Here is a 23528-nt window from a genome sequence, read left to right as displayed (position 1 = left end):
TTTCCTTGGGCTCCGTGTAGCAGTTTGCTCACCACACAACCTAGCAGGCGGAAGTTAAGGGGCTCACCATCCTAGAGTTTTCCCTCAATTACTAATTCAAATAAATAAGTAGCAGTAAGCAGTTTGTCCTTCTCCCTTGGATGGCTTTTACATCATGGCATCAATTTACATTACAGTTTTGGGCTTTTACACTTTCTTTCGGGAAGAACAATTATTGTATTTCCTACAGACTTTTGAGACGATTTAAGGCATTGTGGAACTGGACAGTCCCGGTATGGATCGCTGTTATCGTTGCACTTGATTTTTAATCAATTATAGTTGTCTTTTCTCTGTTGCCCTTGTATGTCAAGTGAATCCTAATGAGACTCAGCCGGGTCAATAAAAGGTGACATCAATGAGTTACCAATCTGCCCTGCGATGACAGGCGGCCGCACCACCATCAGCACCAGCTTGTCCAGCAGCAGGTGGAGGAAACGAACGACGGGCTCCAGCTGTGAGGAGCTGAGTGCCGCGATGCTTGTCTTAAGCTCCGCCTCCAGGTTGTTCTCCATGATGCGCATGTCCCCGATCCTCACTGGGAACATGTGTTCGTCCAGCGCGTGCACCAACGCAAAGAACTTGTCAAGGTACTGGTCCTGGGGGGCAGACGGAGGGGGTCAGGGCGGGTTGTAAGCAGGGATGGGCCAAAACAAAAACAGACTCATAATAGAATAGCGATTATTTTCTTCCATAATACGCCTCCTACAGAGGGCACTATAGTGTATTCGCCATTAGTAATTTGAATCAACTATGTTCTGTTCTGTTCAAAGACATGAATGAAAAAATAATGGCAGACCTGTAAAAACCTGAACCCCAAATGCTAAACCAGAAGAATTAAATTATTTAAAGGGGACATATTATGAAAACAACACTTTTCCTGGGATTTGGGGAGTTGGTGGGTCTCTGGTGCTCCCACACGCATACAAACTTTGGAAATAGTCTGTACATGATTTTTTGAGTGAGATAAGCATTTCTGAAAGTACCCCGCCTACAGTTACCAAATGAGCGAGTCAGTTTCGGCGCTCACTCCTTCGTAGGAAGGAGGGAGCACCCCCTCCAATCAGAGCAATCCAGAGGGAGCACTTCCGCACCCCCTCCAATCAGAGCATAGCTATGATTTTGTGGACCAGCGGACGAGCACTGGGAACTCATATACTATGTTTATTTGTTGGGAAAACACCATAATATGTCTCCTTTAATTAAAGAATACTTCAATATTTTCAGAGACCCCAGTCCATCTGCACCACCACAAAAACGGACCTCAAATTTGAAAATGTGCCATTTGGTACCCTTTTAAAACATGGGTGCACACATTTTGAGCAGGGGGGGCACCAGTGGGAATGTAATCGTTAACCCTGTCAATGTTAATGCCAAGCTCTACCAGTTTAGCTAGACAGGAAGATATAGTGCAAATCGCTTGATACTAACCCTGCAGAAGGGAAGAACGATGTACAAACATGAAAAAAGACAAATGGAAGGGAAATTCATTCTTCTGAAGCTACTGTCAGCAAACTGTTGTCCTAGCTTGACAGTGAAGGGAGATTTGTGTTGCACAAACAACCGATACAGACAACGAAGAGGGGAACTACCTGTGTGTGGATGGCAGAAACCGTCACCACCTCCACGTTGAACACACCACGATGGTTGTCCACCCACTTCATCCCCGGCAGTGCGACCTGGCATGAACGCAAAATGTAAGAATGGAGATCCACTTGTACAACTCGAAAGACAACTCAAATGAAGTCTCGACAGCCAGATTAACATCCACTAAACTTTCACTTTTGACTAAAGATAACCTGGCTCCATGCAACAGGAAGCGGAGCGTCTTACGTCGGGGGAGAGGACAGAGTAGGACTGCGGGGGCTTTTCCAGAGACACAGGCAGGCAGAAGTGTCCAGTCCTTAACCTCCCACTCTGAAGCATGGGGATCCACTGGAAAGGGGGGGGGGGACAGTCAGAGGAGAAGCACAATTAAACCTAATGTATTGAAATTCAAATGCAAACAGCATTTAAAAAAAAAAAGGAAACAGTTTATACAGACTCACATAGGGACTAAATGAGTAGGTAATATAGCTGCATAGGAAGTACATTTTCCTATGCAAACCATGGGTTCAACAAACAAAAGTTTCAACGTACAAAAGTTATATTGCCATATTCCCAGACATAGCGATATTGTAAAAAAGGTGTTGCCAGAAGCTTTCCCAAAGTGAATATTAATAATTGCAAGGCATATATATTTATCTATTTACCATTACACAGGCTTTTATTAAAAAAAAAATTAATCCTGAATTTCCTTCAGGATTAATGAATTATCTATAGATCCATCCATCTATCTAGTGTGAGTAGCATATAAACAGGGAGTCCCCTCCCATCCCATGGGCTGCGTGAGGGCCAAACTTGCTCTGCGCACCGCTTGGTGTGAACGGGGTGCTGTGGGCATCGAGCCGGCGGTCCGTACCGTGTAACCGACGGGGGTCTCCAGCGGTGTGTTCTGCTTCTGTTGACAGCTGACGTGATAGAAAGTGAAGAGGATGTGGTGGTGGTCCGACAGACTCGCCGGCAGCTTAATCTTGATTTCATCGTGGAAGTCTGGGGACCTGCGATTGGGATCAGTATTAATAGGACAGTGAAACTCTGTTCTTTTCTAAAGGTCGTTACTTCAAATGGTCCTGCCTCAAAAATACACAAAAACACAGGTGTTCTACTACACGTGAACAGGAGGTGAGGTACCATCAGAAAACATGACGATTGTGTTTTCAGCCGTCTACCCCAATGCAAAAACACATGACACGCCCCCGCCCTTAAACATGAGGTTTGGTTGTTGGACTACACTGTGGTCCAACAACCAAACCTTGTGTTTTAGGGCGGGAGTCACTACATGTACATGTCTACGTCACGATGCACATGCATACTGCTGCAATGCTGAAGTGAAAAGTCCACCCAGAGTTTCCTTTTACCAAACTCAATTCAGATGGTTTATATTGTGCTGTGAGGCTAATTGAGATGCATTTAATTTAGTGTTTTAGTAAATAAATTATGATATATAACTAATGGAAACAACCTTTGAACTCAAGCAGAACTTTTTCACTGCAAGCAAAATTTTCATGATCATTATATCATCATGGCAAGAATACATGAAGATTCCCCAGCCAGCTGTCGACAGACAGGCAAGTTAGCGAAAAATATCCAACAATTGCATCCATTTATGGCCCGCTCTATTTATAACATGGGATTTGTAGTCAACAAAGCGGAGCAAATGGCTATTGTTACAGCCTGTCAGAGCTGCATTACATAACCTTTTCTATGGTCCCATAGAGAGACCATCTCAGTCCGCAGGTCAAGGCACACAAACAGAGAAGATTCTCTTTCTTCTTGAGTTTCAAACAAGATCACAAGCAGCTCTTTGAGCCTTAAAAAATGACAGTTTGAATAGGAGCAGAGGAAAGGAAGTTTCCTCAAGGGGACAATTTCCTTCAAAGGGACACCACAAGTAACCTCCCCCTCCCCCCCGCCCTCCCATGGAAAAGATAACAGATTATTGGCTGAACAGAAAACATTAGAACAGAAACTCTTGATCATTTAACTTGATCTGTATTTTCTTTCTTCTTGAGCTGGATTCAAAAGGTATTGCCAGTAATCTTCGACTCGGCCAGTGACACCTTAACAGAATTTTAACACACAAACTACCACTAGAACCCAGGCCTTTACCTATCGGCCGTTGAGAGCGGCGCCAAGAGAAATATTTGGCCATTTCAGAGGCAAACGGTTGACCATAATTAACAGGAAACAGGAGCAATGGACTGGGCAGACGAAGGAGGAAAACGCTTTCTAATGGGATGGGTTGCCCCGGTCACGCCATACTCCTAGAGAATAGGTTGATTAACTTTAACCTTCAACGTCTGACCCCTGGGTGACGGATTGCAGGCCACTGGGTATCGTAAAAAAATAAAAAGCTAATAGAAGTGATAAAATATTACAGAGCCCTGAGTCTCTATATAAAAGACGGAGTCAAGGACATGGCGGGCTTGGTGAACCTGAAGAGACGCAGTGCAGGAAGTACACTAGAGGTAAAATGAGGATGTGAAGAACAGAGTTCACTTGTTGGGTTGATCTGGTTAGAAACTGATGGCCATCAGTAGTCATGATATATTTCCACACACACTACACTAATCTCCCAAGAAATGTTAGCCAGGATAATTTGGAATACTGTCCACAGCCGCATGAACTCATAACACATCGTCAAATAAGACAAAAGGTTTATTCAATGAGATTAGGAATTGTTTCATAGCCCGACCGATCATGGCAATGAAGTTAGGCCAGATAGAACAGAAATGACTGTCGCTCACACACTTTTCCAAAGCTGTGACGTCCGAAAGCAAATACATTGTTAGGTAAAGGGTTAGTCAGAAAGCACATCCTTTTAAAACATTAAGAACTTACCTGTTATGGTAGACGACGGAAGTGTAGGCCTCCTTATAGAAATCTGCACAACTGGACTTGCCGAATATCACCTTATGAATGAGAAATATCAAGATGTCAAATAGAGGATTGAAGGCCGGAGGATAACTTCAAATCTTCCCCATAAACAACATGTAAAGCACATGCAAACATGCAAGATGGCTGCTACAACAACCACCTCAACAGAAATAAACTATAGATGTAAATATAGTTTTAAATCATGATTGACAAAAAGCGTTCAATTGTGGAGTACCGGCAATGCGTTACTGGGATCCTCCCCATTCATGAACTGCACTTTCACGGTGATATTTCGTGCAGAGCCTTGGCGATTGGCGAAATTAAGACTCTGCGGATTCACGTACAACAGGTTCCTGAGGGAGAAGCATGAAAAGAAAATGATATGAAAAAAAAACAATACCAATTAATCCATATTTAATGTTTAGTATAGTTTCGTTTATTCATGCTAAGGTGCCGGACAATACAAGAGCACAAACATAATACATACATCCAACACGCATTAACAACAACAAAGATGGCAGCATGAAAAGGCAATCCCTAAGAAGCAAGAAATGCTTGTAGCGGGGACCCGCTACGACAAATGTTTTTTCAAATGTCAAGGGCTCAATATGAAAAATCATTTATACAGTTAAGTCTTGGCTTCTGGAATATAACTAACTTTTGTTTTCAACCACTTTGGCCTATTCAGCTTTTAAAGAACATGAAATGAAATGAAATAGAAGACAAAACATTATGAATATAAGTGTTATTTGGACATGAGGTCAGTAATGAGTATACATTCACACTACACGTTGGTTGTTCTAACTTTTATTTGAATGATTGAATGCATCAGTAATTAAATCTAATTTAGTTTGTTTAGCTTAATGTGAACACACAGGATATCGGAGGGAAAACGATTAAAAAATATATTCACTGAAACAGTAAGCTCACTGTGTGAATCTGTAATTTCAAGAGATAGACTTTTTTTTAAAAGCAATATGATGGGGTGTAATATAGCTCTCCCTCGGTCATCCAACACTTTTTGGAGTTAAACTGCTCTTGTTTAGCGCCTATGGGAATGGTTACATCACAGCCAGTGTGTACAATCAATCCTCTGTCCTCTGATTGGCAGATGAAGGAAGAGTGACCTGTCAATCATTTGTAGGGAGGCGGATGTGACCTCAATCCTCTGAAAATGAGTTTGGTCAGAGAGAGACGGTGTAAGTACCATATTGGCTCGGCTTCCAGATCGGCTCGGGGTCCGTCGTCTACGTCACACAATACGCAAAAGGTTTTTTATGGCTTAAATTAAAGAGCCTGTAATGATCTTTCATTTTGAACATAGACCATTCCCAACCTATCTGTATGGATAGTTTTCTTCTAAAAACAAAACATCCCTCGGAATCATCTTGGCTGTTAAGATAAGCCGTCCGTGTTGCTAGATTGGGCACATTTTCAGCCCGATTTTTACTTTGAATCACGTTAGGCTGGAAAAACGGGACATATGCCCAATCTGGCAACACAAACCGAAACTAGACATAGACCTACTCACGCTCACACATGTGCTCGCTGTTGCCTCGTGGTTGCTATGACTACAGCCAGAGCTACAGCACAAAACAGCCAATCACAACTGTCCGACGTACAGCCAATCACAATGTACGCCCATTCAAGCGTACAGCCAATGATATTGTGTAACGTTATCAGCAGACGACGGACCCCGAGCCGATCTGGAAGCCGAGCCGATATGGTACTTACACCGGCACTTCAAAAAGGTGGCTGTGTGGACGGCAAAAAAAGCAGGTTATAAAAAGGTGTACTGAAAGAGGTGGCTTGAAATCTGCCAAGTGTACACAAATCCTCAAGTAAACCCATCTTATAGTCGATTTTAACAAAACCAATTACTTATCATGTCTGGAAATGGGCACTCTACATCTGGGAGTAGAGAGTGTTGCAGAACCCTGAGAGGAAATCTAAATTTTTAAGTATCATCTCTATACTGTTCATTTGATCCAAATAGAGAAAACTTCAGACAACTCACCTAAATTCAAAATTCAGTAGGTTATATCCATCTAATGTCTTTCTGGCGTGTATTTCAAAGTCAATGTTTGCTGTAGTATTAAAGATACAAAATAAATATATATATATAACAGAAATAGCATTTTACCCAAAAAACCAACAAAACTTAAATAACATTTTCTTGCCATCTGGTTAAGTGAGGGGGGGGGGGACAATCACAAACAGGAAGAACTAAGTAGCCCCAGACGACGTGAGAAACCGCAGTGACGCAGTACACTCTTTGGAAGGAGAGAGAGGGGATGGGGGGGTTTCCCACTGGGCCACAGCTGGAACCACAACAGACAGAAATTGTGGGATTTTAACTTCCCTGGAAAGTAGAGTAGGTTATCAACCTTTAACCAACACTTTTTAAATCAGGCACAGCATCCAGAAACAGGCATCCCAAATGGATCTTCTCTCCCAACTCAATGTTGAATAATCATTGTTATAAGCACTGCTGTATATATCAAAAATCACTGCATAATCTAAATAGTTCATGAGCAATTGACAAAGAAATTAAACGTTACTAACAGCTATTCTGCCATGCTTCTGATTGTTTTTAAACAATTTTGCAATCAATATTGATTTTGATGGTTCTCAGACCCCATGGAAATCTCTGCTAAGACTAAATATAAATGTAGTTATGACAAAATGTAAATGTGAAACATATGGATTATAGTCAATACGTTAAATCGGACAGCTGGGCAAAGCAGCCAAATATAGCACTTTGATTTAAAAGCCAAGTCTCACCTTCAACCCCTTACCGTAAGTTACCACTCAACTCCTTTTGCCTGTTCTGGGGGGGTCCGAGTCATTGTTTGCTGAGCATACACAGAGATTAAAGGTCTAGTGTACAGATCGTACATGACATAAATTTAATATAACATTCATAAGTATGTTTTAAATTGTATAATCCCATGAAAATAAGAACTGTTGTGTTTTTGTTATCTTAGTTTGAGCCCTTTATATCTACATCGGGAGCAGGTCCTCTTCAACGGAGGCTGCCATGTTGCACCGCCTTGGTTCTATAGTAGCCCAGAATGGGCAAACAGCTCCAGAGAGAATGCGTTTTTAAGAAAATGTGTTTTTGGCTCAGAGTTGTTGGAGAATGGAGCGAGTTTTGGGGCGAATGTGGACAGAACCCTTCAGTTCCAAGATTTCTAATAAATTTATTGTTGTGGGAAAAAAATGCAATGAACAATTTCGGTTAAGCCTTGAACTATAGTTCTACTATGGAAGTAAATCTGTCTCATCTGATTTTGAAAATAAAAGACGATTGAATTTTAAGCACTGAATATTTATGCATTGAAATAACGTATCTTGTTATTAAATGTCTCCTTGTTATTGAATATGCTTAATAAATACATTTGATTTGATTAGCATTTTACAGACCCATACAATAGATAGGACGTTGATTTACTTTTCAGCATTTCCTATTGTAGGCTACTGTGTAAAATGCTGTTTAGAATCAACGTTTGTATCAAGAAAGAATCATCACAGCCGTGGCCGTCAACGAGTGTCGCTCTCCTTGCTTGACCGCGATCTAGCATCTATGATCGATTGCTCTTCCTTTGGTCCCCGGTTGTTAACAGTGAATTTCATACATTGAATTGTTTAGCTGACTATGGCATGTTGAATTTGGGGACGTTGAACTTATTAAAGTTTGATTTTCTGACGTTCAATATTAGAATTTTTTAAAGGAGACATCTGTACCACCAGGTGTGAGTGTGATTAGCCTTACAAGCCGTTTCGAAAATCTGCCCCATATGACATCATTAGTGGGCGTGTCCACCTAGATCTGTGCTGGATAGATGAAACATTAAATGTTTAATGTTATTAACGTAAATCTTTAATGTCCCTGGGGTAAAATAGAGGCGGTTGCAGTAGACAAGAAGATGGTTATGGAGTGTCACTGTGGTAGGGAGGAGTACTACACAATTACTGTCAATAGTTCAACAAAATATTCAAGAAAGGAATGCCTTTAAGACCTTAAATAATTTGTGCTGCATGTACTAAATAATGGCAGTATTTTTAGTAATGCTTTGTCGCCATAACTGTAGCAATAGTTTCATGCATATTTACTCTCTTCTGCAGGGAAATTACACAGGGAGAAGAGGTGCCAAATGGTGTGATTTGAGAGTACCAAATGGTGCAATGTGTGCCGTTCACCTAGAGGTGTTTAGAGAAGTAGTGCCATGTTTACAGCTTTGCAAAACAATGAGGCAAAAACGAACACACATGTTGCATGCTGACGACAGGTCACCCAGCGGTCATGGTCAGATTCGATCCCTGGACACAATCTCACCGGCTCATACAATGATGTAAAGCAGAGGCACAGTAATCAATTGTACTATGTTCTGAGGGTAAAATGAAATAACAGAATAGTTAATATTCACATCACATGGCTACCCTTCTACAAGGTTTCACAGTTATGTGACCAATATAAAAAGGTCTCAACATTATATTCCCAGAGACTTTAGGTAAAGTCAAGACCATCCTTTGTGCTGCAGATGGGAGTAAACATGCTCAGTGGTACTTTCACAAACATAGACCTGATTACTAAGAACTCTGGAAGCATTCCTTACTAGAAGGATATAATTAACATGTAGTAATTTGTGGTGCACTTCAGCAAACAGCAAAATAAAAATCTGCTTTTTACAACTGTGATCCTTCATTTAATTAGTGTGCGCTAACTGCCACACGCTAAATCAGAATTCACATAAAATAATGTTCATAAAACATACTGATGACAAGGACCATTATATTAATATTAGCCAAGTTGAGAGCACAAGGTAATGCCCAAGGAGAAATGCAGATAACAATGCTCACTTTATAGTCTGAGATCTTTAAAACGTACATTTACAACTTGGGAGAAATCTTAGTAGGAACCAGACTCAAATCTGCCTAGGTGGTCTCTAGTGGTATAGGGTTACTTAGGCTTAAGTCTGCAACCACGTAAAAAAAACTGAATTTTCCATAAAAGTAATTGTATAACATATCCGTGTTTACCAACTGCTCTGCAAACCATTCAGCAAATACTAGACATCACATGTCTGCTGGACTATACATTCACATATAAAATCTCTTTCAAAAAAAGAAGATTGCTTATGATAGAAGATTCGTGCACATTGTCCACACATCATGTAGACCTCTAGCCATTACCCTGGTGCAGGATGACATGCATCAAACCCTGCAGCCTAGCTACCTGCTGTCACACTGGGAAATATAGTCAGTGGCATGGAGAGAGAGCTCGAGAGCGACAGAGAGGTAAGTGAGGAGTTGATTAAAAAATGTTGGGGGGGTCTCAGCAGGATTCTAAATCAAACCGGAGCACCTACATTTCCCAAAACATTATCAATCAGGGCAAAATGGGTGAGAACTATGAAGATATGGGATTGGTCAGGCCAGAAGATCCATCAAAACACTGATGGCCATTGTTGGCTTTCTGCTGATCAGCCAAAGCTCGCCAGCCCAGTTTTGAGCGCAGGACAGGGTGTGGTATAGACTAGGGTTCAGACCTTTTTTGAGGGGAGGGGGTTTGTGGAGAAGGGGGTTGATTTGCTATTTGCTCACTGCTGTGATTTGTTTGTTCAGGAGAAGGGGGCTCTGGTGGGGGGAATAAACAGCTAAAACATAGCTGGGTTGATGATCAGCTAATCCCCCCTCCCTGCTCTACTGAGGGGGCAGTATATAACACAGGGCAGCCTGCCGCACTCTGATCATTCTAACAGAGAGGCAGTCAGTGGGGGAGAGGGATAGAGGCTTGAGGACAGGACGCATAAGACTTAGCAAAGACATCGGAAGCGAGCAAAGAGAAACCGTTTTTGAGTGCCACGATGACAAAGTTAGGTCTGTTCTTACTGCTTCCCCTGTTGGTCAGTTCCACATATTCTCTGCCCAATCAGGACTCCTCAGGAATGGAAGAGTACCCTACCCTGCCCAGCCACGCATTGACCCAGGCACCCACCACCACCGAGGCAAAGTCTCGCTTTGCCATGCTGGATGATGTCCGTTTGCTGGCCAACGGTCTCCTGCAGCTCGGCCAGAGCCTCAGGGAGTTCGTGCACAAGACCAAGTCTCAGATCAACGACATCTTCGTGAAGCTCAACATCTTCGACCGCTCCTTCTACCAGCTCTCGGTGGTCACCTCTGAGATCAAGGAGGAAGAGGAGGAGCTGAAGAAGACCACCAACTTTCTAAAGACAGACAACGAGGAAATTAAGAACCTGTCACTGGAGATCAACTCCAAGATAAATGGAATCCTGCAGGAGCGTGGGAAGCTGCAGAGCAAGGTGGGGATCCTGGAGGAGCGGCTGCAAGGGCTGTCAAAAAGTGTGGTTCCTCCTGAACAACTCAGGGAAATGGCGTCACTCAAGGTAGGAACCATGAGGTGTTTTGGTGGCTATTCTTAAAACTGAGCTATTCCGGTCACTGGTGGGTTTCACCAAACCTTCAAAGTGATACCTGCTTGAACGCACTCAACATTTCACTTGCCGTTTCAGGAAGTGATTGACTCTCAGGAGAAAACCATCACAGATCTGCTGATAGCCGTGAGAGAGCAACACGACCAGCTTGACTACCAGAAAACCAAGATTAAAAACCTGGAGGAAAAGGTAGGCTACAGCACTAAGCCTTACAAGACCATATTAGACCTAAGCCATAATCCATGCCCTAAGCACGACAAGAACAAACTACTCGCGACAGCATTTGCCCATTATAATACATTTAGTTCCAACAATCTGATGCATAAACCTCAACACCCGGGAAATTAGTTTTTAACCAAATTCTAATCGTCTTATTTGATTTGATTTGTACCTACTATCCCAGATGAACACAGACAACTTTCAAGACACAATTGAGAAGGATGTGGATACAGACTCAGAAAATTCAGATATGTTTGATTATCTGACAGGAAACTCAACTGTCATGGAAACTAAAGGTACAAAAAAAAAACGAATGTATTTGGGGTACATCGGTGATGCAAATATGAGCAAAATGTATTTGTTGTAAACATGTCTGGCCATGTCCCAACTAGCAATTAAATGTATCTGCTCTCTTAAAGATATCCCCACCGACTGTAGTGAACTGTTCAACCGAGGGGAGAAAAACAGTGGTGTCTATACCATAATGCCAAATGGGTCGGAGCCATTCAACGTTTACTGCAAAATGAATCTAGGTGGGTGAGAAACTCAAACTAATAAAACCCTTGAGATTTCGCTTTTGAAATCACAACCTCTGTTGGCTAGCACATGTTATAGGAGATGGAATGATAATTTCAGTGATTGGTGTTAGTGCTGACTGAGCGTCGAGCAATGTAAATGGTACATGTAATGAGCATCAACGGTTTTTCTACAGATGGTGGTTCAACAGTCATCCAGCATAGGGTTGATGGCTCTGTGGACTTTGACCAAACATGGGAGAAGTATGAGTTTGGATTTGGAGATTTGCAAAGTAAGTGGACTTAAAGAATCTGAACAAAACGTGCAAATAAAATTTGAAAGAGCAAACTAGAAAACTCCAAAGTAGACAAAAAAGCAGCTCAAGAATAATTATTGTTATAAGTCCCCTTTGGGGGGGACAGGAAACGCACACAATATAGCAATATTGTGTGCGTTTCCTGTACAGCAAAAGAAGTACAGTAAAAGAACGATAGACGAAGCATATCAGCCTTTGTTGACGGTTTTCCCCTGAGGCTCACTAGACTTGGACACCAGCCCAATGAGATTCACTCCCCATACCAAAGAGTCAACAGCTCAGGCATTCATAAGTGGCGGTCTATCTCCCACCAATCCCTGCCTTCTTATTATAGCATCAAGTTGAATGGTAGTCTACAGCATCATCCACAGGGAAAAGTGTACATACAATTTAAAATATTCCAATAGCCAAATTTCAATTTGTCCAACCTTCTAGAGAAAATAGATAAACTGATTGACATCAATAGAAATCGCCCAACAAAGATGAAGAGACGAGAGGCTGATCAAGACCCATTTGTTTTGCAGAGGAGTACTGGCTGGGCCTGAGAAAGATCCACAGCTTGGCCATGCAGAGAAACTCAATCCTGCATGTGGAGCTGGTGGACTCCAGGAACGAGAGGCGCTGGGTGGAATACCAGTTCCTGCTGGGTGGTCCTACCACCAATTACGCCATCTACATCAGACGCCTGGCTGGGGACTTGCCTGACACCATGGCCAATCACACTGGAACAAGCTTCTTCACCAAGGACAGAGAAAACCTCAGGGACGTCGACTGTATTCACAACTACACAGGTATGAAGGACGGCCCCGCCATGTTTGATTTCCTGCATTGCCCAACATCACAGATATACCTTAGCATGCACCTCAAAAGTACTGGTTAATACTGACCGGGGGGATTGATATTCCCTAGAGAGAATTATCAAGGGATGTTGATTATGAGGTTAAGGCTTGATGAAATCAAGCTGATTCATGAGTGTGTTTACACTCCTGATGTGGTGGAACGTGTTTTTATGCAGGTGGCTGGTGGTTCAGTGCCTGCGGGGACACCAACCTCAACGGGAGGTACGTGTGGCTAAGGGGCAGGGGCCGCCAGTCGAGACGCAGGGGGATCCAGTGGAAGTCTAGCACGGGCGCCTTCTGCTCTCTGAAGACAACCACCCTTTCCATACGACCAGCCCCCTGGACCGACCACTTCAACTGAGACCCCTCAACGCTGCGACCTCTGACCCTTCCCAACGACTCCCTCCGTTGGCTTCCCCTCAGCCGATAAATAGTCTAGTCCCAATGCCACAATGGGTGAGGTCATAGGGTGCATGCGCAGTCAGAAGGTGACTTAGCCTAGGACTTCATGTTCCATGTTTTTAGCGGGCATACTTTTACGTTGCTGCCTCAAATAGACTGCTGTGTGACACCGTTGCTGTGCTGGCCAGCAGATCTTTTTAAAAGGAGCCGATCTGGAACAGAGGAGTAAATTGCTGAGCTGTCAGCAGTGATGCAACCACTTTGCGCAGGTCATTGGTCTTTTGACCTCGGCCTGCTGCTGTTGACTCATTGCATTATAGCACTGCCCACACAAAAAAAGAGAAACTGTGGAAGAGGGGCAGGGTGATGCAATTGCAGACCAACAGACTAGAAAGTGCTTCGCTGCCCATTTTAGTAATCTGAGATGCATCAAGACAGCTTTGTTTGTTGAATTATTCTATTTTGAGTGTTTGTTGAAGTAGTACTGCATGCTCCAGTAGAATAGGACCACTCATGTCCACAGGCTGAATATTATATCAACCAAGAACTGTACAGAAACCAGCATGTCCTGTATAACGCTCATTATCTCATTATACTGGATTATTTGCACATGTAAGCATGTTTAGAAATATTATATTTCATGGATATGCAAATTCCCGTACCCACAGATGGAATGTTAAACGTTTTTTTATACACGATAATATACATAGATATCTTTGAATAATGCAATACACTTGGAAATGTGTTTGTTTGTATTTAATTTCCAGTCATTTCCATATATTGCCCTATATTTCTGAGTCATATTGACTTTTTACATTCAACAATCTGTATTATTCATGTTCTGATGAAGCATATTTATGAGACAAGCCGTAAGCCTAAATAAACAGCATTTCAAAATAATTACCGGTTGAGTAAGTCACTCACTGTTCCATAACTTACAATGACCCAATTGACCTGTCGTTAAGTTCCGCCCTTAGAAGTGAACACAGATGAGCCAATGACATTCCAGCCTCAACTATACTCGGACAACTACATTGAAAACAACAGGGAGGAGGCATGATATAATAATTTTATGTTCGATTTCTGTTGTTTATGTAAAAAAAAATAAACATGATCAAACGATATGCTTGGGGTACATCGGTATCCCGAGAGGCTGCAGAATTGGGTACATATCATCCCTTTTCCCAAGCCACGACGGGACAAGAAAAAATGGGTGACGTGGATCCGACTGTTTAGAATTAAAGCAAGTTGTCACCTTCTATATGTATTTTAAAGTTTTGAATATAGCGTAACGTAGTCCCTTTCGATTGCTCCTGGATGAAATTAAAAGATTTTCGCCCAAGACTTCTCCAAAACCTGCTTTGATATACTGTCAGCTGACATTTTTCCATATGTTTTTGTTATCTAGTCTGGTTTGTTTGTCCAAGTTTGTCATGGTAACGAGGGGGGGGCGTGACTTAGCGACAGGTGAATTGAATACCAACCTGATAAAAAATCCAACACAATGCTAACACAGAGGACTGGCATAATGGGGGCATCACTCTGAAACTAAGATATTCAGGTGGTTGGTGGAGAGCTGAAAGAAACGTTTCAATGTAATAGAGTGTATAGTTGAGCACCGGCTTTAACAGGTCAAACTAACGCTACCACAATGAAGAATCATTAGATAATACTTTTTCGAACAAAATTAGTGGCGTGGGTGCTTAGACCAAAGCACTAATGGGAATAACTGCAATCAGATCATTGAATACTAATGCTTCTAAAAGGTTAATGAGATGGAGGTTGCTTAAAACCATAACACAGATGTGTCCCTTCTGTACACATGACCATAACTCAGTGTCATAACATTGGGGCTCGTGGCATTTTCCCCGTAAACAATTATAGTATTGCCCTTGAAATGGGGATGACCGAGGGCTTTGAACACCCCGCCTAATAAATAGTTAACTTCTGTACTTGCCAAACAGGCCATCTTTAGATTTCCATGGGAGTCACTGAATATTGGTCTGTAATGTAACATAGAAAACATTTGATCAAATTGCCCTCGAAGTGACCCAAAATGCCCCCGAAACGTAATACAAGGGGGCAAAATAAAGCCCTAGATAAAAATGGCCTACGTGTAGGATAAGTTCAAGATAAAATCCGATTTTATGATTAGATGAAATATTCCAACACCAGTGTTTGCTGTATTGAACCAGAAAGTGGTCGATCAATAAGGCCTGACCTGGGTGAAGGTTATCAGTAGGCAAATATAGCAGCGAGACAAACGGATTATCAACACAACACTCACTCGTTGCCAACAATACAAAGCGGTCAGATATAGTGCGTCATCATCACCAGCCAGGTCATGCACCCGGGTAACCCAACCCTGATGTGTATGGCCTCACATTAGTCTTGCCATGTCCGTTTTCCCTTACCTCTACTAGAGCTGAACAATTATGACAATGATTATTTTATCCAACACTGTGATCGCTGTTTATTCATTCCGATTAACGGATTATCGCTTCAATTCATTTTCTGTGGAAAACCGCTATTTTGGTTCATATCCAATAAATTTTGCAGCCCTTACCTGTACGTGGTGTTGGGCACGTAGACGTCCCTGGCAGGGAACTCCAAGATCTCCCTTGTCGGCCTGACCCGGCTGTCTGGGTAGGGTTTGACCTGCTGGAGGTCAGGGGTCAAGCAGTAGTGGGGGTTCTCTGGCGCTGGAGAGATGTCCAGCTTCAACTGGGCTGTGGTCAAGGGAATCAAACAATTAATAACTCAAATCAAAAAACAAAAACAAAAAGAATGCTCAAATGAGTGAATGAATGTATGCATGTAAGCATGTCAAACCATCATAATTTTACTCAGCAAAAAATATTTTCCTTATGCGCTAGTATATATATAGTATTTGTCGTACAATAGTTTATCCTATTGACATTTTTACTAAAACACTTTATCGGCCAGGTAAAGGACAGTGTTTAGCAAAGGTAAGAGCGAGTCAAGCTGAAATGCTGCCGACTGTCTATGCCGCTGTACCTGTGATCGGTCTTAGTCTCCTCAGTACAGAGGAAGGCCTCCTCATGTCCGCCAAGAACTTATAGAGGTCCTCATCACTCAGCCTGTCCCCTTCCTAACACAAACACAGAAACAATAATACAAATTAATTAAGGTCACTTTGTTCAACTCTGTCAGACTGGGCAAACCAGGAGCCAGACCTTGGGTCCAATGAGAGAGTCTATGGCCCAATCCAATTTCTACCCCTTATCCCTTCCACTTACCCCTCCCCCTTGTTTTGAAGGGGTAAGGGGAAGGGGTAAGGGGTAGAAATGGGATTGGGCCTTAGGCCTTCCCCTTACCCCTTCAAAACAAGGAGGAGGGGTAAGGGGAAGGGGTAAGGGGTAGAAATGGGATTGGGCCTATGACTGGCCGGTTCTGCCCGCACCTGTTTGAAGAAGTTGGTGACAGTGAGCGTCGCGGGTCGGAACCCCGTCAGGCTGCAGCACTCGTCCCCGCTGGTGGTGCGCTCCAGGGAACGCCTTCCCATGATGCTCGAGTTCCGCCGCTCTGACCACGAGCCCTTCCTCTCTGCGTGCACGCAATTCAAAATATTTGAAGCGTTATCTTTTTTTGTTTTATTCCCACTAGGATAGCCCGGCGAGGTGTTAACAGGACGATGCGTGACATGACACAAAATCTTTTGCAAAATATTAAAGAAATATAAATTGATGCGCGTTACCTTTTGAGGTCTGACTCTGATTTGAAAGGTTGCAAAAAACACACAGGGTCGCAAACTAGCGATCAATATGGCTGAAGGGTTTGTTTGATATTGCCTCGGGTATTACCCGTGATTAAGTCTAGGAGAGCTGTTTAAAAGGAAAAACGTCTGGGGCGTCCGTATCAGGTCAATGAATGTCGTGCATGAACGAGTACTGAAGACATTACTTAGAATGGACTGGGGGGAAGCAGAGTCTTTACAGACCTCCTCCTTTACTAGGACACAACAAAAAATACTCTGGGTCAGCAAATAAGTCTTTCCTTGGGGCAATTTTTTTTTTCAGTCAGTAGGTGGCGGGCCAGAACATTATCAAAGGCTAGTTCAAGGAATTGATCAAAGGGGACATATTACGAAAACAACACTTTTCCTGGGATTGGGTGTGTTGTTTTGGGTCGCTTGTGCTCCCACACGCATATAAACGTTGAAAAAAGTCTGTACATGTTTTTTTGAGTGAGATATGCATTTCTGAAAGTACCCCGCCTACAGTTACCAAACGGGCGAGTCAGTTTCGGCGCCCCCTCCTAGGTAGGAAGGGGGCACACTTGAATATTACCTCCCACTTCCCCACTCCCCTCCAATCAGAGCATAGCTAAGATTTTGTGGACCAGCGAACGAGCAGCACTGGCGGGGGGAACTCGGCGGCAGCCCTGCAGCTAAGCTCCGGGAGTACAATCCCTTTCTCTGCAGGACTGCCGCTGAATCTTCGGCGGCAGTCCGGAGGAGGAGACATGGAGGAGAACGGTTTCAGTTTTGGAATTCTGATTTCATTGCATCCCTAGTCTAAAATTAATATTTTTGACTGTCAGTTTGTGGGCCGCCATTTTCCGACCCTTGCCATATATCATCAGAATCTCTTTAACATAGTGGATTTTATTTATACAGAGGGGGTCGAGGAATAACGCTGTGGACAGGTGTATGATAATATAATCATTCATTAAAAAACAAACCAACATTGAAGAATGAGGCATTTTAAGTCATGATCCACCTGTAACTATTTATCCCCTCCAATTAATATGAAGAAATCTCATAGAAGGAAATATTTACCACTGGCATATCTTCTCATTCTAATGGCCTCACATTACAGCACTAGCTTTAGATTTTCCATTTAAAATTAAGACATCAGATCATACAGTCTCATCGCCCAGAGCTGAGAACCACTTCATAGATCACCACCCTCCCTGAAGGAGACTCAAGGTTTCCCCAACCTGATAGGCTTATCTCCAGCTCTGTATCTCTCTCCAGGCTGCCGGCACTGTTGACGATGTTCATCAGGTGGATGGCGGTCCAGGCGAAAGGCATGCGGTAGCGGCCCAGGCGCTGGCAGAACTGCTCTGATTGGCCACGAAGCTTTTCCAGTTTCTCCTTGTTCTGCAGCAAAAAAAGACCCAAGTAATAGATCCATCACAAAATCCAAATATTGAAACCTAAACTCTCTAGAAATAAGATATGCCATTCCAATATTAGCCACATAATCAGACTTTAAGAATAATAATATAAAGTTTTATACACCAAGCCCAATACACTACATCATAATAAGAGGATCAAAAAAGAGCACAAAGAAGATCACTGAATTACTGAGCAGATACCAGAGAATAGGGTACCATGTAAAAGAAATACAAATTGTTCTGACTCTGATTTGAAAGGTTACAAAAAACACACAAGGTAATTTACAGAACAATACAATAAGTAACCTATTTGAATGTAATATAAATCCCCAAATTGAAAATCGGTTGACACAAATGCAGTTAGAGAATAGAGGGTGTATGAATAAAGAAAAGGAAATACTTAAATTATTGAAAAATAAAATAAGTAAATAGAAGGCTTCCAATGTCGAAGTCATGGAAAAAGAATTCCAGACCTTTTCCAAATGCAGAGGGATGACATATCTGTCCTTTAGTATTGAACAAAAATGCGGAGGCGATAGATTTGTAAAGCAGGGAACGAAGCCAAGGAGTGATCATACCTTCGCTGCGTCAGACTCTTTGAAGACCATGTAGGGCTCGGCACACTCGCCTATATCGCCCTGCTGCAGCACCTTCTCCAGCTGGAGAGACAACACATCTTAGCTGCAGACACACGTCTCTGTTGGACTGCATCAAAATTATAAAATCTAGCTTTTCAAAACCTCTTTTTACTTATCTACAAATTTAATCAACGGCTTGTTTGAAAAGCCGATTTGCAGAAAGTTTGATGAATTTAACTAATTAGAAATACTTACTGTTTTAACTTAACTAATGTAGGCCAACACTTTTTTTATGGTAGGCCAGCACTACCAAAAAAAATAATGTTGAATAAAAAAGGTCAAAATAAGTCATTGCCTGTGTTTTGTGTACATTTTCCTACGGGGGGCAAGGCAGGGGTATTGTATTGATGGCAGGGTTATATCCTGACCTGAATGACCAGGAAGACGTCCTGCGAGGGGTGGGTGATGGAGAAGATGGCGGAGCGAGCCAGCGTGGAGATGGCCGCCGTCTGGATGTGCGGACGCAGCATGCCCTTGGTCTGCTCCGAGTTCAAGTCAAAGAAGAAGTTCTCTGAGATCTGAGGAAAAAAAGAAAACGCACACAATATGAAAACATAGACAACAGAGGCCTTAACGTTTGAACTTTACGAAGCATCACTAAAATGTGAATGAAATACGATTTACTTGGTTTCTACTTAAGGCATTGATCACTATCAAACGTGTCTATGGATTACAGACACTTGAATTTGAATGCCCGATCGTGGTAGAAGAATGCGTAGCACAATTCATCTGTTTGTGTGTGTGTGGCGATATGTGCCTGTATGTTTATCAAATTGTATTATTCCATCAACTTGTAGATAAGTCAGAGAGTGTTAGAGCGAGAGGGAGAGAGGGAGAGCGCGAGAACGAGAGAGAGATGAACGTCCAGGGGAGAATGAGGCCAAAGAAGTGATAGGGATCCAAAATATATCCACAGCTCTAGCATCTTACTCCCAATACAAGTACAGAGCGGCCCCCTTTATATTTATCAGGGCCCATGTTAACAAACGCAGCTGTTGAAAAACACTGCATGTGAATAAGTCCTCTAGCACTGACCATGCAGCTACATATAAATTCATACTTGCGACGACAACACGGAGGTCATGGTCATAAGTGTCCTTGCGCCCTCATTTTTTGAGTTTTAATGTTTATAACAGGGTCACCTTTATGGCTCCCCCCACTAAACTCACAGAAGGGCAGCCAATTTGTCCAGGAAACATTGTGACCTATGGCATTCAGTTACTCCACTATATATCTACAGAGCAAAATGTGACCCTGACCTCCTGATGGCCAGCTTACCTTTTTCTTTTCCTTCACGTCGTATAAGGCCAAACTAGCGAAAATGGGCTCAATTTCGATCTCAAACCTTCAAGGGCAAAACAAAAACAAAAGGAAGTGAGGTCAGCAGAACCCAGCGTTTAATGGAGAGGGAAAAAGAAAGTGCAGAGCAAAGTGTTTCTTATAATTGTTCTTATTTTTCTATTCACCACATACTTCAGGGACAAGCACTTGACGAGAAGCCTCTGGCCGAAGTGTTCTTTGGGCACGTCTGGAACACAGTGACGCTCAATTGGCTCCTCCTGCAGAAGTAACACGCAGAGAGACACAGCAGACCGTTACACCAACGTCAAATATACATAAGTGAATAAACAGTCAACTTCTGACCCTCCACCTTTGGGGAATGCAGGCGCCGGGCGGTACCTCGTCGAGGGCCGGGTGTAGGGCGAAGAGCTCGCGGTGGCGGTTTGCCTTGCGCTGGTCCTCGTTGTTGCGGTCGATTTCCTCGTTGGGCGAGCGGTCCAGGAGGTGCGGCAGGAGGGCGTCGGGGAGGGAGTTCTTCAGGTCGAAGATGCTGCACGCCCAGCTGCCACGCGGCGTGTCGTCGATGGACATGGAGCGCCGCTTGAGCTCATCCTGGTCACACAAACAAGCATAGGTACAATAAATCCAACACAAATATTTTTTGCAAAGACATCAGAATCAGACAAAGAGAGGTTGTTTCGGGGAGGTATCTGTTCCAGTTTTCCCATATTTTCTTTTATTTACTCTGCTGGAGCCTCACGGAGAACCTAATTCTTTCCATTGCAAATATATCATGGATTATATCATACCAGTCTTCTAATGATGGGATGTCTGGTTTAGTAATTCCCTCATGATTGCTTTCCTGGCACAAATATATATATATTTTTTAACAACAGATTAAATTTACTGAAACCAGTTCTGTTTTTGTCCAATGAGGCTTTAAAAGGTGTGACCCCCCCCCCCCCCACACACACACACACACACAAAAGGGTGGCTATTGGTGCAGGCGTCTGACCTGGTCATCCTGGTAACTTGTGCCGTCTATGATCTCGTCAGCTTCAAAGAGCTGCTTGGGAAGGCCCTTCTGACGCTCCTTCTGCTTGTCCAGGGTGTTGGGGTTGAATCCCGTGCCAAGCTTGTGGTATCTGGAGCACACGTCAGATTATTAAGATGTCTTCATGTTTTGGATCCATGACAGTCATGCTACATATCATACTTACATAGAGTGCTTTAAGCTTATGGACTGTCATTTTATGTTTGTTATGGATATTACCAAGAAGAGGTCATTTATGTCACTACCAATTAAATAATTAGGGGATAAACCATTTGTAAAAAAAATAATCGATGAATCAGTAAATGAATGAAGAGTACATAAAACACAAACATCTATGTTATGAAATGGCCCTTTACTTTCTGTTGACGATGGCCCAGTCCTCCGTGTAGGACCTGACGCAGTCTCTGACATGTGTATCCGTGTCCCTGATACACACACACAAAACTAGTCAGCAAGTCTCACAGCAAGGGTTTTCAACAAGCAGCATCTTGTGGAAGACATTTGACTACCATCATTGCTTTCTCTAAAGTAAATATCAATTAATATATTAAACATGGTAAGTGGAGTCCATCAGACACATTGTGCTGGCAATAGTCATCCAGTTTAAGATAATCTAATGCAGCGTAGAGATTTATGAGGAGATAAATGGGGGCTTAGCTCAAAGACAATGGCATACAATCATATTTGTCAGATAAGGGTGATCAGGTCAATTCATGACCAATAGATAATGGACTGCATAACATATGAGGATAGTCACCAAAAATGTGGCACAGCAATCAGTCAAAAGGGGACTGAATCCCCACGACAAATCCATTTGTCCAGTTAGATCTTGATAAATACATAAATAACTTCAGAACAGCGTGGCCTGGTTGTGTCATTTTGTGCAGAATCGAAGTACAGAGTGTCATGTGACCCATGCTCAAGTTCACATTTCGTGCACCAGCAATCGTTTAACGTGCACGCACGGCCTCCCACACACACACACACACACACACACACAGTAAAGTTTTAATGACTTAATAAAAAATCATGTCCGACATGGATTCTGGACACCCGTGCTCATCCTCTGCGACTAAACTGCCATCCAACCCCGCCCTCTCTTACCCTTCCTCTGGGAGCGCGGGGGCCACGGTGCGACAGTCCCGCGGCACGTAGGTGACCTCGATGTCGTCTGGAGGGAACTCGATCAGGTCCCGGAGCGGCCCGGACTCCACGAGCGGGGGGTGGGTGGAGAGGTACTCCTCAAAGTCCACTGGCTCCACCGCCTCAGTGAGGGGAACCTGGGGGGACAGCGGTGGCCGCATTGATCAATAAGGCATGATGAATGCAGCGCTGCAACCAGGGGCCCAGGAATCAGTTGAAGATACACAAAGGGAAAATGTTTGGGGGGCTTTTCCCTCTGTTTGATGAAAACTTAGTATGGTTGGGTTGCTTGTAATAAAGAGTTATCAGTTGTGAATGTGATAAACCGGAGCCATGGCTAACAATTAAAGCTGACTAAGTTAATAATCAATGCACAATCAATGAATTGTTTTTAATAAACATCAAAATTGATAGTTACAGCCCTAGTCATATATATATATATACTGTGTTCACACCTTTAGTTGAAATCTCATATTAGCATCATAGATTATGACAGTAGGACTCCATACAAACATATCCCAGAATGGATTTCCCAGCAGAGCCCCGGAGGGTGTTGCGGTTCAACAAACACGTTTCATCTGCAAGCAAGTTTCTCCTCAGCCACCCTATTAAGGACTTCTCCAGAGGGGGAAATCACTTCGGAAGAGGATGCAACGGGAGGCTGGTAGTGGCAGCTGCTCTGAAACACTACCTGCTCTCCCGAGGAAAACGTGGACAAACATCCCCTCACGGTCTTATTGAACGTAAGCTACATCCTAATTGGGAAGATATTGATGTGGGAGTGCTTTTGCTATCTTTGTGCATCTGATCGGCTGTTGCTGTTGGCCTAAACAAAAAGGTGACATGTGATGGATTTAATAAACAGACAACCATCCATTTCAACAATTGGGAAGGATAGCACATAGAATCAGATTGAATAAATTAATTAAACCGTTTCAATTAAAGTAATTATGAATGAACATGTTTGAAGGGTAGGATGCTGAATGGGTTCATGTCTAAGGTACA

The 23528-nt window shown here is 42.9% G+C and overlaps 2 protein-coding genes across 22 annotated transcripts in view; one reads left to right on the top strand and one right to left on the bottom strand.

Moving 5' to 3' along the window:
• dock7 (dedicator of cytokinesis 7) overlaps positions 1–23528 on the bottom strand; it is a 56123-nt gene that overhangs the window by 26744 nt on the left and 5851 nt on the right. For all 21 annotated transcript variants that reach the window (XM_030373576.1, XM_030373569.1, XM_030373570.1 and 18 more), the window contains exons 3-20: positions 22485–22660; positions 21737–21805; positions 21342–21471; positions 20726–20938; positions 20519–20604; positions 20324–20390; positions 19414–19563; positions 18986–19066; positions 18228–18390; positions 16690–16832; positions 16284–16377; positions 15832–15994; positions 4751–4868; positions 4480–4550; positions 2498–2636; positions 1870–1971; positions 1629–1715; positions 404–635 (exon numbers count right to left, since the gene is read on the bottom strand). In XM_030373576.1, coding sequence (XP_030229436.1) covers positions 404–635; positions 1629–1715; positions 1870–1971; positions 2498–2636; positions 4480–4550; positions 4751–4868; positions 15832–15994; positions 16284–16377; positions 16690–16832; positions 18228–18390; positions 18986–19066; positions 19414–19563; positions 20324–20390; positions 20519–20604; positions 20726–20938; positions 21342–21471; positions 21737–21805; positions 22485–22660 — 2284 coding nt within the window. The remainder of the gene's footprint in view (positions 1–403; positions 636–1628; positions 1716–1869; positions 1972–2497; positions 2637–4479; positions 4551–4750; positions 4869–15831; positions 15995–16283; positions 16378–16689; positions 16833–18227; positions 18391–18985; positions 19067–19413; positions 19564–20323; positions 20391–20518; positions 20605–20725; positions 20939–21341; positions 21472–21736; positions 21806–22484; positions 22661–23528) is intronic.
• Positions 10266–14387, top strand: angptl3 (angiopoietin-like 3). Its single transcript, XM_030373595.1, has 7 exons — positions 10266–10925; positions 11052–11162; positions 11377–11488; positions 11612–11725; positions 11905–12000; positions 12549–12815; positions 13040–14387. Exons 1-7 carry the CDS (start codon positions 10386–10388, stop codon positions 13222–13224), a joined length of 1425 nt encoding a protein of 474 aa, XP_030229455.1. The 5' UTR covers positions 10266–10385; the 3' UTR covers positions 13225–14387.

Source organism: Gadus morhua, chromosome 12 (assembly GCF_902167405.1).
Source record: "Gadus morhua chromosome 12, gadMor3.0, whole genome shotgun sequence".
In the NCBI taxonomy this organism is placed as follows: domain Eukaryota; kingdom Metazoa; phylum Chordata; class Actinopteri; order Gadiformes; family Gadidae; genus Gadus; species Gadus morhua.
Note: the sequence above shows the minus strand (reverse complement) of the source record. Positions and strands in the feature narration are given on the sequence as shown.